Source organism: Haliotis rubra, unplaced genomic scaffold (genome assembly GCF_003918875.1).
Source record: "Haliotis rubra isolate DU_JTF1 unplaced genomic scaffold, ASM391887v1 Scf616, whole genome shotgun sequence".
Lineage (NCBI taxonomy): Eukaryota > Metazoa > Mollusca > Gastropoda > Lepetellida > Haliotidae > Haliotis > Haliotis rubra.
The window spans coordinates 165,340-182,066 of NW_025767320.1; the positions used below are offsets into that span (position 1 = coordinate 165,340).

At 42.2% G+C, this 16,727-nt stretch overlaps 1 protein-coding gene across 1 annotated transcript; it reads right to left on the reverse strand.

Moving 5' to 3' along the window:
- Positions 1 to 7,004: 7,004 nt before the first annotated feature.
- LOC124256069 lies at positions 7,005 to 12,746 on the reverse strand. Its single transcript, XM_046690001.1, is given in 4 exon segments — positions 7,005 to 8,620; positions 9,378 to 9,541; positions 11,353 to 12,549; positions 12,681 to 12,746. Coding segments are annotated over 3 exon segments (1,623 nt in total). The 5' UTR covers positions 12,498 to 12,549; positions 12,681 to 12,746; the 3' UTR covers positions 7,005 to 8,306.
- Between the last annotated feature and the right edge of the window lie 3,981 nt (positions 12,747 to 16,727).

Sequence of the window (16,727 nt, forward strand, 5' to 3'; positions counted from 1 at the left end):
ACGAGCGGAGCAATCGGCATGGAACATGGAATGAATGAGGCTTTTAAGATATTGAGAAAACATGTTTTCATAGATGCAGCTGTGTGTAAGAAGAAGAAGTTTGTATTGAATTCTGCTTGATACAGGAAGCCAGTGAAGAGTTTGGAGGATAGGTGTCACAGTTTGGTAGCGTGGTGCACGGGCAACAACACGGGCGGCTGAATTCTGAATCCGTTGGAGTTGTGAAAGGAGCTGTTGAGGAATGTTGTAATAGAGGGAGTTGCAGTAATCAAGTTTAGAGAGAACAAGGCTGGTCGTTAGAAGCTGGGCGGTGTTGAAGTCTAAGAGGGTTCGGATCTTGCTAATATTGAAGATATGATAGAAGCATCCTTTGCTGAGTGATTTGATTTGATTTTCTAATGACATTGTTGATTGAAAGATGACACCAAGATTTTTAGCAGAGCAATATATTTAAGAGCTGTTAATATGGCGTTAGCTTCTGCTGTGTAAATAGAGCTGTTGTTTGGTAGTCGAGAAGATATTGTTCGGGATCCAATGACAGTGGCACATGCCACCGCGCCACCATCCTTGGACCCATCTGTAAATAAGGATTTGTATGTATTATATTTATTTTTTAATTGATTATATTCTTGTTTAAATTGTAATTCATTAGTTACAGATTTCTTAAACCTTGTCAAAGTTAGGGTCAACTTCAGGCCTGACCAGTTGCCAAGGAGGAGAAGAAAGAAGACGTGAAGAAGATATATTTTCCAGCTCAATGCCGGCAGCAGAAATGAATTGTTTAATTCTCAAACCAAGAGGCGGAACAAGAGAAGGCTTGTTGTTGTACAGATCCTCATAAAGAGAATTAAAAGCACAGTTAAATGCAGGATTTGACTCATTAGAATATAGTTTTGTTTCGTACTGCAAGGATAATTATATACGGCGGTGTGTAAGAGATGGCTCATCGGCCTCGACGTAGAGACTGGAGAAGTTCTAAATGATCCAAGACAAAGTCTAAGACCTTGGTGGTGAACAGAATCAAGTAGTTTAAGGTTGCTTTTGCAGGCTCCGCCATATACGATCGAGCCATAATCAAGTTTAGATCGCACCAATGATCTATATAAGTGAAAGAGGGTAGTTTGATCCCCTCCCCACTGTGAAATGGAGACAACCTTTAACAATTCGAGTGCCTTCAGACATTTAGCTTTAAGGGATTTAATATGAGGCAAGAATGTTAAATGGGAATCGAAAATTAGGCCCAGGAATTTGGCCTCCTTTACAACTTTGATGGGAGTGCCATTTAAAGATAGTTCTGGGTCCTTATGAGGCTTATATTTACGGCAGAAATGTACACAATTAGTGTTTGATGTAAAAATTTAAAGCCGTTTTCCAGACACCATTTATTTATTTTGTTTAAACACAACTGCAATTGCCGTTCAATCGTATGTATATTTTTACCACGACAAGAAATATTGAAATCATCCACAAATAATGATCCATCAATTGAATCATTTAAAACCGTTGATAAACTAATTGTCTTGATGCTAAACAGTGTGACAGACAAAATACTGCCTTGTGGGACACCCTGATCCTGATTATAATGATCAGACAGGGTTGAACCCACTCGGATTTGAAATAGCCTGTCTTTTAAAAACTGTGATATAAAAAGAGGCAAACGGCCTCTCAAACCAAAATCATATAAATCGTATCAGGTCGTATCATAAGCTTTCTCAAGATCAAAGACAATTGATACAGCATGTTGTTTATTTACTATAGCATTTTTAACAAAGGATTCTAAACGTACCAAATGATCAATGGTACTACGATTTTTCCTGAAGCCACATTGAATATTTGTTATAAGGTTATTGGTTTCAAGATACCAATTTATTCTATTATTCACCATACGTTCCATGGTTGTACAGGCACAGCTAGTTAGAGATATCGGTCTGTAATTCGACGGATCTGTATGATCCCTGCCAGGTTTTGGTGTTGGGACTACAATGGCATTACGCGACGAAGGAAGAAATTCTCCAGACGTCCATATTTGGTCAGATATATCTAAAAGTGTCATCAGACATGGTTCAGGTAAGTGTTTCAGTAGCTGGAAATGTATATTATCATCACCCGCTGCAGTGTCATGAGCTTGCTCAAGAGCAGTATGTAGCTCATGTAATGAAAACACTTCGTTATAATCTTCACCGTCATTTGATTTGAAATTAAGTTTTGTCTTTTCCTGTTGTTTCTGATATCTCTGAAACTCAGGGACATAATTTGCCGATGATGACTTTTTAGCAAGAGTTTCGCCAATATTATTTGCAATTTTACACTTGTCAGTAATTAAATTATCACCATCTTTAAGATGGTGAACAGCAGATTTTGAACCTTTGCCTTTAATTCTTTGTTCCATACCTTAGACATTGGCGTGCGTGAATTTACTTTTGAGACATAATTTCTCCAAGATTGTCTTTTGTTTTGTTTAAAGGTACGACGTGCCTTTGCATTGAGTATTTTAAATTTATTCAAGTTATGGACAGTTGGATGATGGTGGAAATAACGCTCTGCCTTTTTCCTCGCTTTTCTGGCTTGTCTACAATCTGTATTAAACCATGGTTTTCGTACATGTGGAGTCGTAGAGAACTTTGGTATACACTCATCAGCTATTTCATTTAAAGCGTCAGCAAAAGTTTGAATGGGATCAGTTATATCACTGAAACATTCAAACGATTTACATATAGTTTGATATCAGGTCAGCCTAGCGGTTAAAGCGTTGGCTCGTCACGCCGAATTTACATATGTGTTAAGCCCAGTTTGATATGGAATAGCTAAAACGGCGTAAAAGTTAGTCAGTCAGTTCGTTAGCCTTCGAAAAGTTCGATCTGTATACGATGGAGAATCAGATGGAGTTATTTCTGAAAGGATAGTTGGGAAGTGGTCACTTCCACAAAGGTCATTATGAACAGACCAATCAAATTCATTCAGGAGGTTAGAATCTGCTAGAGACAAATCCAGAGAAGAATAAGTGCCAGTTGCAGGATGCAGATAGGTGCTTGAATCATCATTAAATATGCACAGGTCATTATTTGAAATGAAATCTTCAATTATTTTGCCTTTAGTATTAGTGTTAGTACTGCCCCAGAGTGGGTTGTGGCCGTTTAGGTCACCCATAATAACACATGGCTTTGGGAGTTGATCATAGAGTGATTGAAGATCAGTCAGCTGAAGGTTCGATGAAGGCGGAATATACAGAGAGCATAACGTAAATGCTACACCCAGAGTAAGTCGCACTGCAACAGCTTGGAGATTAGTGTTAAGTGTAACAGGGCTGTGAATAACATCCTGTCGTATAAGGATAGTAGAACCTCCAGTGGCTCTATCACCTGGAGGGGAAAAATAATGATATATTTCAAACTGACGTAAGATAAAATTATCTGTCTGTTTCAGATACGTCTCTTGCAGACAGAACGCTGATGGTGTTAAATCCTGGATTAATAGCTGTATTTCATTAAAATTTGTCCGGAGTCCTCTACAGTTCCACTGCACGATATTGTTGGATAGACCTATCTTTTAGGCGGATTAATTGGGGATCTACCCGGCACCGTTTTCGAGGGCGACAAGCTATGTGCCCTAGAATGGACGTTTTCGGACACGTCCATGTCCTCAAGTGATCCGTATTTGTTATATAATTTGACTTTATCATCGGAACCTTTTGGAGCTCTGCCACTTTGTTTTTTCAAAGAATCTTGCTTCGGATTGCCTTTGCTTTTGACGATTGGTTGAACGTTACTGGTAGACTGAGACATTTGAGACGCCTGAGAAGATGTATCACGATCATAAGTTGCTTCTGAGTGGGTTTGGGGCGTGCAAGGAAGTGGTTCCACAGTTTGTGTAGACATACATGATTCCGAAGTATGTGTAGAACGCACGGGTGTGACAACTTCTGGCTTGTTCGTATTGACCCAAGTCAAATCTGTTTGGCAGGTTACCGACGATGTGGATACTTGCGATGTATTTACCTTTGGCCTGATTTCAGAGGGTGTCTTAGCGACAGATGCATATGTATCATTTGGCAATGTAGATTCAAACAGATTTTTTGCATCAGCAAAGCTAATGTTTTGTGTGAATTTAATTCTGATAATGTCCATTTGTTTTTTCCACATTTTCCCGTATTTTGAAAAAGAAGAATTGCTACCTGAACAGTTTGTGCACTTCTTAAAGTCACTGTCACAGTCTCCCGTGACATGAGACGTCTCGCTACAATGACCACATGTTATTGGCTTTGTGCAAGTGTTTGCGCCATGACCATATTTTTGGCATATATAACACCTTAACGGATTTGGAATATAGATATCTACTGCAATATTACAATATCCTGCCTTTATTGACTGCGGGGCATTCGGGTTTGAGAATGAAAACAGATAGGTGTTAGTTGGAATAGTCTGTAGTCAGACAGATTACGCAGAGTTACCTCCCTTCCCTTGTAGGGAATCTCTAGTCAACGAAGGTTGACTAGTTGTTCTTGTCTGGTGCTAAATTTTAATGAGTTGAATAACATCTGTTATCTCAGTTATTACTGTATGCAAATGGGCCTAATTCTGTATGTTTATGTATGGCGGTACGTAGCATTGGATTGGGAACATATAGGCATTTAGTTAAAACAATAAAGATATTGTTGTTTTAATTTTCAATTGTAATCTGTCAATGACGTAAGTTTACCAAAACTCATTGTTGTTGCGGGTAGTGAACCTTTTGACATAAGTAACTCCTTGGTCCTTCATTTCCGACACAATATCTAGTTTCGTCATGTCAGTCAACAAGCGTTCCCTGTCTCTGATATGCCTTTGCTGGTATTCAGTGTTCTATGTGCAGACACTGAGACAAGGACGCCCACAAATGATTCAATTGACATTAGGTTTGATGCTTGTTGCCTTTTGCTACATTCAATTAGCAATGCACCTGAACGTAAACGTTTAATGTTTTTGACGCAATGCCATGTATACCCTTTGATACAGCAAATAGGTTTAATTTCAGGGGCGTTTTATCAGGACTTTCCAGCACCAGGAAACGTGGCCAGTAATCAATAGACTTCGAAGGTCGTTCATCGTCGTTGTCTAGTGGGCGTTTGGGTTTTTTTAGGGGGTTTGGTACTCCATGGTTGTTTATATAATGGTTCATCATCCGAGCTCCCCACCCGCCACAGAGTGTCATAAAGACAGTGATAATAACAAGTGGATCTCCGACTTGCAGCACCAGGGATACCCGGATGATATACTCCAGCAGAAAAATTAAAGAATTAATGAATCTACCAGATTGACCCATGAGCCACCGCCTTCTGGGTATATGACTCAAGGCAATGTAATTTAATGAAGATGCACTGGAAATTCAAGTGATAGAAATTTGGCCAAGACTTTTATCAAAACAAGTTAAAAAGTTGAAGTATTTTGTGAAATACAATAATACTCAGGGCTTGGCATGACCAGCCGATTGGTTGAACCGGGCCCATTCAACCACCCGTCTAGGTGAAGTAAGGGGCGAAGTGGTGTGTTGGGCAAAGGAACGCTGTTCCTGGAACCAGTGCCCTCAACCACCAGACTCCCGTCCTCCACCGACACAGGGGCGCAACCCACGGCCAACAGGTTGGTGGACCAAATATACCCCCGGATCCACAACGGGGGGTCGAAGCGCGCTTAGCGTTACCCAGCACCCACCACGAGGAGGTTGCTCTTCACGGGTGCCTCAATTGGCTAGACCTCGTAGCAGTAGTAGTAGTAGCAGTAGTAGTAGTAGTAGTAGTAGTAGTTGTAGTAGTGAGCGAGTGAATGAGTTTGGTTTTACGCCGCACTCAGCAATATTCCAGCTATATGGCGGAGGTCTGTAAATAATCGAGTCTGGACCAGACAATCCAGTGATCAACAGCATGAGCTTCGATCTGCGCAATTGGGAATCGATGACATGTGTCAACCAAATAAGCGTTAGTCACCTCTCTTTTTATGGAACCAATATAGCATGGCCATATGTTAGTGGGTGTGAATGGGCAGTGCCTGGCCCTGTCTCGACTGTGTAACCGATATGGCGAGGCAGGGGTATTGATGGATGATACTTCAAGCAACAAAGGGGGCGGTGGGGTAGCCTAGTGGTTAAGGCGTTCGCCCGTCCTCATACAGCACGTACTGTCATGGATTTGCCACAGAGGAACAACGTTGTGCTTCATTGGCCCTGCAGGTCACCTGACATGTCACCAATTGAACGCTTGTGGGACTATTTTGATCGTCAGATTCGTGCTAGAGCCGCTGTTCCTGGAAACCGACGTCACCTTGTCCAATCCCAACAAGAGGAATAGCGAAGAATCCCTGCCTGAGGTATACGGCGTCTGACGTTGTTAGCACGTCGTAGAGTTAGGGATTGCTTTGGATATACCAGATACTGACCACGTGTGTTGTTTTGTTAACATCTGTGATACTGGACACTTCATTCTTTCATTTATACAGTGACTCAATGGACGAGCTATTGTTGCTACTCCAATAAAATGACTGAGTGCATGTTGCCTATACACCTGTTATTTAAATTCACTGTCCTTTTTCACAATGGTGGTTTGTCGTTTTGGAATATCAGTGATTTTGACTCGGTGTCGTTTCTTTTGCCTGTTAGTATATTCATTACATTATCATTTACAAACAGAAAATGTCATAGCACCAAATTCAAAAACAAGCAATTCGTCATTCGCATTACATAGTTACAATTTATGAGACAATGAGATGCCCGCTTAGGCGGGAAAACAGATGTTTTAGATTTGTCGCTTCATAATGTGAATCCCTTGCATTAAATAACTGATAACTGAATATAGAACAACGACACATGTTTGTAGCAGGTCTGCGTATACGTGTTCCAAAATGTATGGCGTCGTCATTTGCTTAACAACGGCAATCGTATATTGTCCTAGAATATGGAAAGTAAATATGGATGATGATGGCATAATTGGTTCAGTTGTTGAAGGCGCCCCAGTATGGTTAATAAAAACACTTGGGAAAAAACACTCATTGATTTATTTCAATATCACATATTTGGCAATAACCGACAGAAACAATAAACGTCTCATGTTAATAATGTGTTCTTCCAACATATGGAAATATCACAGGTTCGCTTTGTAGATGCTATGTGGCTTATCATACAGTGACTATAAATATACTGTGAATGACTGTATCTTGAATCGAGTAACACTGACTATAATCCCACTACGCGAACTATATGGAAACATTAACCGTTACTAACATTTACTCACATTCGTAAAGGAAGTGTATAAACAGTCAGTTGGTTTCTCAGGTCGTTTCTGGGTACAATATGTGAAGCCCATTTCTGGTGTCCCCCGCCGTGATATTGCTGGAATATTGCTAAAAGCGGCGTAAACTCCAACTCACTCACTCACTCAGATCGTTTCAGTAGGTATTTTACGTTTCCTACACTATCTGGTCAATAGCCAATGGTAATTTGCCATTTAGTCAAACAGTCATGAACGTGTACCGCAAAGTCTGGTCTCATCTATCATTCACTGCACGCCAACACAACCAGGGTTCCTCTACAAGCATATTTACAGAGTATTTTCTAAAAGCCCAAGTCGGGCAGCGTCTGATATACGCCTGGTGGTGTGATCGATGCACTGTGGAGAGTATACACACACTATTTTCTAACAGGTTTTTCTGCTCTGATTACGATTTCATTGAGTTCAAAATTTATATGAGGGGAAATGTCAGATTACCTCATGTCGTTCACGTGTATCACCTTCGTGAAACCCATGAGTACTCTAAGGAAGATAGTCATGTCGAATCTGATATTCCAACCTTCATTCAGCGGATCCTGCCACGAATGAAGGACGCAAGTCTGCACATCAGCTCGTGTTGTTATCTCTTTAAGTACGATTATGCTACAAAAAATATTTCAAAATTCTAAGCTGTCAAACAGACGATTAAGGATAATACGCCAGTGACAAATCCATTTTCCGTTTCTGAGAAACAGGATACCAGACTCTAAAGAAACGTATAATACTTAATGGATAAACTTGTCGATAGACTCTTGTCGATCTGCTCCTTCTAGACTCGTTGTCTACTGATGCGTGTCAAAACACACACATGAACCTGTCACTAATTGTGTCGTTCCCGACATGCATATGTAAGAAAATGATCTCTCAGTCAAAGGTGATATACCTTTCACACGCGTTTTCCATTCATTTAGGGATGTCACCGTCTATCTTGCCTTAATCATGAGCTTGCGAATTTTCTTTCTCACTGGCGATAAAACTATAACACGACTGTATTACAATATAGCTCCATTGTCTAACCGTACACATTCTCAATCATGAATTTGTTCTCCAGTTTTCTTGCAATGTCCACCTTGTGCATCTTCCTGAGAGTTTTTATTAACTGCCCTACGTCTCCCTGTCTGTTGAACCAGCGCCATTTCTCCAGACTTTGTCGTGCCTGCTCCTCAGTGGTTCTGTCACGTTTGGCGGCAATCAGGTCCATGATCTCCACGTCACGCTGTCGTCTGCTCCCGTCACGTGACGGTATGAAGGGCAGACGATCGTACAACCGCTTCCAGTCATCTCCGATTGAATGCGCCACATACTGACAGGCATCTTGAAGTTTATCTGGCAACATGTATATAAGTTGATGGTGAAAGACAACAGTCATCTTTTCTAGTAAAGTATTAAACGTTTCATTGTGGTCGAGCCAAACGTTTCTTTGTGATAGAGCCAAAAGTTTCTTTGTGATCGAGCTAAACGTTATGTTTGAAGCGTTTAGTAAAGTTTATGCTGCCTAATATATACCCACTTTACAATGTAATTGTCAGTATACAGAAATGTTACAGTACTTTAAGGGATCTTTCACGCGTCTGGGTCCCGGTCTACAAAGCGTTCGTTGCGCTACGACATTCGTAAGTCTATGTTCAACTATACAGTTAAGATAGGTCGTAACGTTACGAATGCTTTGTGAATCGGGACCCAGATTATTAAGTTTGACAAGTATTCAGGGTCCCGATCACAAAGCATTCGTAACGTTACGACCTATCTTAACTCTATAGTTGAACATAGACTTACGAATGTCGTAACGCTACGAATGCTTTGTGAATCGGGACCCTGATCATAAGTTTGACAAATATTCAGGTTCCCGATCACAAAGCGTTCGTAACGTGACGACCATGTCGTAACTCTATAGTTTATCATTGGCTTACGAATGTCATAGCGCTACGAATGCTTTGTGGATCGAGACCCTAAATATCAGACCGTTACAAACTTAAAGATCATCGATCTACTGAAGTGTTAGCTAATGTGGCTTGAAATATCTCACAGCTCTCGCCCCCACCTGGTATCTATACTATACCTGCATGTATAAGAGACTTCTCACCTTCAACCAGAGGTTCGTTCCTCTTCTCCAAGTGACGTTTTCTCAGGTACGTAGGTAACAGCTTCATGTCTCTGATCTTCCTGATGACGTCAGTCTTTTGATCTATGCTGGCAATCCTCTCCTGAATTGAGCTGATTTCAATATCAATGTTATCCATATCCTTCCTGTAACAAAAAGAATTCCAGGGCTAATACTTTAAGGGATCTTTCACGCGTCTGGGTCCCGATCTACAAAGCGTTCGTAGCGCTACGACAGTCGTAAGTCTATGTTCAACTATAGAGTCACGATAGGTCGTAACGTTACGAATGCTTTGTGAATCGGGACCCTGATCATTAAGTCTGACAAGTATTCAGGGTCCCGATCACAAAGCGTTCGTAACTTACGACCCGTCGTAACTCTACAGTTTACCACAGGCTTACGAATGTCGTAGTGCTACGACCGTTTAGTGGATCGAGATCCAGGTTTCCCATCTCAAAGACTTTAGTTTTACATCCCTTTTATTTTCAAATCCTAATTCAAACATACCTCAAAGTTTAAATGGGCACCCATCATTACCTTTTGACAACATGCAACAGAAGTTCTCATCAACAACATGCAAGTCAGAAGATGACGACGTCTACTTAAGCTCATGAAGCCGGGTTCCAATGACCCTACTCATGGTCGAAAGAGATGGAACATTGGACGGGGAGCTCAGTTTGACTAATACAGTTGATTGCATGCCATCGTGACCAGGGATCATGGGTTGTTTCTAAGCGTGACACGCCCCTGTGGACCAGGCATCATGGGCTGTTTCTAAGCGTGACACGCCCCTGTGGACCAGGCATCATGGGCTGTTTCTAAGCGTGACACGCCCCTGTAGACCAGGCATCATGGTCTGTTTCGTATCTTGTCAAAGTCTGACCTTGTTAGGGATTCACTATCGTCTATGTCTGATACCTGGGAGGTGCAGGGATATAGATTCTTGAAAATCATGGCATTCGCGGTTTAACAAACATTTTGATAAAAATATTCCTCCTTACTGACTACAAACTGCACGCCATGAAACGGTGGCAAAGGGGAATGCTCTGTACCTCCCACGCACAGCCTCCATCGCCGAGAGGAAAGTCTGTGGTTCGATCCCTGACCTCGTCACACCAAAGCAGGTTAAAAGATGGTATTTTTTGTTACTCTGTCTGGCGCACGGCATTAAAGGGAAAAGAACAAGGACAGGTTGGCTCGCAGTCAGGACATCTCACTGGACTAGCACTAGTGCTCGCAACAGCGCACATATGTTGTTGTGTAAGGGCAAGATTCTTAGCGCGACGTTATACCCTATCTCACCTCACCTCGCCTTACCTCGCCTCACCTCGCCCTCACATCACATCAACTCAACTCACCTCACCTCACCTCACCTCACCTCACCTCACCTCGCCTCATCTCACATCACATCACATCACATCACATCACATCACCTCACCTCGCCTCGCCTCCATCTCACCTCACCTCACCTCGCCTCATCTCACATCACATCTCTCGCCTCGCCTCACCTCACCTCACCTCACCTCACCTCACCTCACCTCACCTCACCTCACCTCACCTCACCTCACCTCGACTCACCTCACATCACCTCACATCACCTCACCTCACCTCACATCACATCACATCACATCACATCACCTCACCTCACCTCACCTCACTTCACCTCACCTCGCCTCATCTCACATCACATCATATCACATCACCTCGCCTCGCCTCATCTCACCTCACCTCACCCCTCACCTCACCTCACCTCACATCACATCACATCCCTCGCCTCGCCCTCATCTCACCTCACCTCACCTCGCCTCGCCCACATCACATCACATCATCCTCACCTCACCTCACCTCACCTCACCCTCATCTCACCTCACCTCACCTCACCTCACCTTATGCAACCCCAAGCCCTACGTGAGTATTACTGCTTCATCTGTTAATGGTGTTAGCATGTTCAACTCACCTCAACTCGAACTGTTTGTGTCTCAGGGTAACAACCTCCACCTTTAACTCATATGTCCTGTCTGACACCTCTTTATGCTCTTTTTTCAGTCTACTTCTCTGGCGTTTCATTGGTCGTTCACGTTCATCGAAAAAGTTCAAGGTCATGTTGACATTTGTCAATCTGTCGGTCAATGTCACTTTTCTCACGAGGAGAGTTTTTGCCCGCGTTTTTCCTTTCTGCTCTTCCAGTTTTTCACTACTCGCTGCCCTTTCTTTACCAAGTCTCTCGATCTTTAACTCAACTGTCTCCAGCCGTCGTTTTGTCTTAATTTTCTCCTGTTTATAAATGTTATACTCTTTTCCAATTTAACCCTGGACCGTTGCATTTTATCAATTTGCTGAGAATTGTGCGATTTCTTTGTCATGCAGAGTAGTAATGTCATTTTGCATCTTTTCCTTATAAGAATTATTAAACTGAATTTCTTGATTGAGTTTTTCAGGGTATGAAGCATCATCTTGCACCCACTTTTTCAGCATCTCAGAGATCTCACTGAACGTGGCGGTGATGTCCTCCATCAGCGTCCCATGTTCCTGGCCCTCAAACACGAACTTGTAAAACGGACTCTTCAGTTCTCCATACCGCAATATGCTGTGGTTGACAGCGTTCAACTTCTCATCAATCTCCACCTTGTGCGACGCTATAGCCGCCTCATAGTCTTTTATAGGTGTGACCTCATGGGGCCTTGAATCTTCCTGGAAGCTGAGGCAGTACTTGTACATATGGTCATTCACACAGGAAACGAGCTTATTGCGCATGACCGGAACCATTAGCTCGAAATCTCTAGCACGGTGACATAAATGGAGTAGGGTTTTAAACTGTTGACTCCTCTTGGTTTTCTTGTCAATGGTCTTTGTGTTGGTGATGTCTACAAACTCCTTCCACGTTGAGAGAGAATCCTTGTCCATCTCCCATTCCTCGAGTAATTTGTCCATGCATTCTGAGCATGCGTGATAGTCGACGGACTTTCCCTCAAAGTGCTCTCTGTTGAACTTCCGTATACCATAGTTCACTTCATGTATAATGTCGTTGATCCTGCGATGTTCCGCCTGCCGGGATGGAGGTGTCTTGATGTCCCGCTTCCGTTGTCGACCTCGTGGGGGCATGCTAGTTCCGGCTCCGAGTGGGCGTGTCACTAAGGTTGCATCTCAATGGGACCTGGAATTAAGAAAAGCGGATATAAATATTGCAGGGCGCATATGTTTTATAGAAATACATTTCCCCTGTAAATATATTACGATCGAGTCCCGATATTCGTGCTTGTCAAAACTCCTTTATGTAACACGATCGATCTTTCGCCGCTCAACAGCTCTTCGGGCCATAGACCTCGCATAACCGTAGTATCTATGTCGTCATCATACGTATGACGTCACAGTTAGCGACAATAGAAGGAGACGTAAACGTAGTCATAGGTGACAGAAACATTATGTTTGTGACGTCATCATGTCTTTGACATCATAGTAACAACAATGTTTGACGTAAATACAGTATTGTTTCAGTGCACAAATACATACTGAGCTCCACTGGGAAGTTACAAAATTATACTCATTGAATTAAGCTTCGGTTTTAAAAAAAAATGCATTTTCTCCCAAAACTGTTGTTATAAATAACGTCATTATAAAGTTACGCCACAGTTTGCTTATAGCAGAGATTTCTTATGGGTGCGGAAAGGGTTTTGTCGCTTCTATCTACTATCTTTAACTATAATCACTTCCTGAAGATAAAGTTGAAACGCTTGGGAATTCGTGCTGCGTGATTATTTTGTAGATTTCTTACATATGAAAAGACATAACTTTATATATGGTATACATTATATATAAATGTGAAACTTAGATACATGAGGTGAGCTAGTTCAGTTGGGAAAGTGCTCGCTCGTCCCACCAGAGATTCAGGTTTGATTTCCCACATGGGTACACTGTGTGGAGATCATTTCTGTGTGTTGGCTTTACTGTATTATTGCTGAAGGAGACATAGCATAATAGGCACTTACCCACTTACCAACTCACTATCCCCTTATAATGGTTTCTGAGATCAAGTAAGTTATATGCACCCAGCAGATACCCGTAACAGCAACAAAGACACAAGGGTCCCGTTTCAAAAAGCGATCGTACCGCTAAGATGATCTAGACTTACGACAGTCGTAGCGCTACGATCGCTTTGTGAAACGGGGCCAAGGCCAGAAGTCAGCATAGGTGTACCCAGGATTGAGAATTGAAAAATACCCTCATGTATGTCAGCCGTTTATCTTGTTGGTTCCAATTTCTAAATGGACATAATCATTCCTCGGTTCTTATGATAACAGAAAATGTTGTTCATAAAGACAGACGTTTTATATAGTTTATGCTGAAACACATGGAGAGGCAAAAACAACATAGAGTGCCGATACACATCGAAAGGTAGGAAACAACATAGAGCGCCAAAACACATCGAAAGGCAGGAAACAACATAGTGTGCCGAAACACATCGAGATGCAGGAAACAACATAGAGCGCCGAAACACATCGAGAGGCAGGAAACAACATAGAGCGTCGATACACATCGAGAGGCAGGAAATAACGTAGAGCGTCGAAACACTTCGCCAGGCAGGAAACAATATAGAGTGCCGAAACACTTCGCCAGGCAGGAAACAACATAGTGTGCCAAAACACATCGAGAGGTAGGAAACAACATAGTGTGCCAAAACACATCGAGAGGTAGGAAACAACATAGTGTGCCAAAAAACACATCGATCGAAAGGCAGGTAACAACATAGAGTGCCAAAACACATCGAAAGGCAGGAAACAACATAGAGTGCCAAAATACATCGAAAGGCAGGAAACAGCATAGAGCGCCAAAACACATCGAAAGGCAGGAAACAACATAGAGTGCCGAAACACATCGAAAGGCAGGAAACAACATAGAGTACCGAAACACATCGAGAGGCAGGAAACACACATCGAAAGGCAGGAAACAACATAGAGTGCAAAATACATCGAAAGGCAGGAAACAAATCAGGGGCAAAACGACATAGAGCGTCGATACACATCGAGAGGCAGGAAATAACGTAGAGCGTCGAAACACTTCGCCAGGCAGGAAACAATATAGAGTGCCGAAACACTTCGCCAGGCAGGAAAACAACATATCTGTGCCAAAACACATCGAGAGGTAGGAAACAACATAGAGTGCCAAAACACATCGAAAGGCAGGAAACAACATAGAGTGCCAAAACACATCGAGAGGCAGGTAACAACATAGAGTGCCAAAACACATCGAAAGGCAGGAAACAACATAGAGTGCCGAAACACATCGAAAAGCAGGAAACAGCATAGAGGGTCAAAATACATCGAAAGGCAGGAAACAGCATAGAGTGCCAAAATACATCGAAAGGCAGGAAACAACATAGAGTGCCGAAACACATCGAGAGGCAGGAAACAACATAGAGTACCGGAAACACATCGAGAGGCAGGTAACAACATAGAGTGCCAAAACACATCGAAAGGCAGGAAACAGCATAGAGTGCCAAAATACATCGAAAGGCAGGAAACAGCATAGAGTGCCAAAACACATCGAGAGGCAGGAAACAACATAGAGTGCCAAAACACATCGAAAGGCAGGAAACAACATAGTGTGCCAAAACACATCGAAAGGCAGGAAACAACATAGAGTGCCAAAACACATCGAAAAGCAGGAAGCAACATTGAGTGCCAAAACACATCGAGAGGCAGGATACAAAAGTAGCTGCACCGAGACAAACAGTCGTACAATCTCCCTTTAAAAACACATTTGTAAGCAACGCCTTTGAAGGAAAATAGATTAACATCAATGCACTTCTGTTTAATGCATATGCATAAGACCTTGAAGAGTGCAGAGGCCTAGTGACATAATGAGGGACATGGATTCATAAAACCGCAAGGAAAGAAATAGTTTCGTCAAGCATTCCATTAAACACATTAAGTTGAAACATTTTACGCAATGGCATTCTTGAGAAAGACATTAAAACCAATATGCAGAGGACTTCTATGGAGTGCCGAGATCACGTGACTCAAACAAAAACGTGCTGGTCGCCTGCTAACAGGTGATACGTATCTGCGACAGGTCCACTTCAAACAGTCTAGCGTACCTAAGTCTGTGGGGGACTACACGCTTACTGGGTGAGATAACGGGGTCAGATGTCAGCTTTGGCATGTCAGTTAATATCTGTGTCGCTATGATTGATTGACACGCGGAGATTGGCCAGATCGATATTGTCACGACACATGTGCCGTTGTTAATGCAATTTCTGAAATCTAAGAGAAGGGGTCACATGTAGAGGTTAACACTATAATGTTTATAGAAATGGGGACATCTGTTAATCAAATATTAACTCATTACACACATTATAAAAAATAAAATGTCCACCCCAAAGCATGTTGGGTCTCGATTACCTGCCAAAACAGGTTTCTTTGGACATGACAGATGAATAAGTGACGACAATTACATGAACATATCGCTGAAAATAAGTGATGGCAACCGGTGTTCACGAGGCATGTCCTGTTCTACACATACAATATGTATATATTTAATTGTCTGTTTATTGCCTAAGGCGGCACCCAACATCTGCCTACCGACGACAGCTTGTGCACAATCGAGTCTGGGTCAGACATTAAATAGTGGAGTTGTATAAAATAACAGCAAACCCATTGAAGTTGTGGACGAGAGAACGAGCGTCAGGAATAGTTAATCTCAAAATTGAAATCTTGAAATCAAACTGTACATTGGGGAAAGTTTAATATATAATTGCCTTCCTCAAATAGTGATCGTTTCATATTAGGTCAGGGGCGGTGGGGTAGCCTTGTGGTGAAAGCGTTCGCTCGTCACGCCAATGACCAGATTCGATTCCTCACATGAGTGCCATGTGTGAAGCCCATATTTATTGTCCCCCGCCGAGGTATTGCTGGAATATTGCTGAAGGCGGCGTAAAACCATACTCACTCACTCATTTTAGGGGGTAACTAGGATATTTATTTGAGTATGTTTTATCCCCGAAAGGAAGGTACCAAACAAATATATTTGGACTCAAAACGTACAGTCAAACAACTGAAAAGCAACTTCAATGAGCTCGTCTTCCGCTATGGGAAATAAATTAGGTCACAGGAAATCCCAACAGAAGAGTTAAGCCACTTCGGGTTATTATCTGAAAGTGCTGATGTCTTTGTGAGCCCCAACATACACCGTTCTCCACTTAGATATCACTGTCACCCAACAGTCGGGCCATGCCATTAGTTAACACGAAATTACCAACCATACAGTTCTATATGATATAACTCTGTTATCTTCGATCATAATTCAAATACATTCAGGAATCGCCAGCAGAAAATA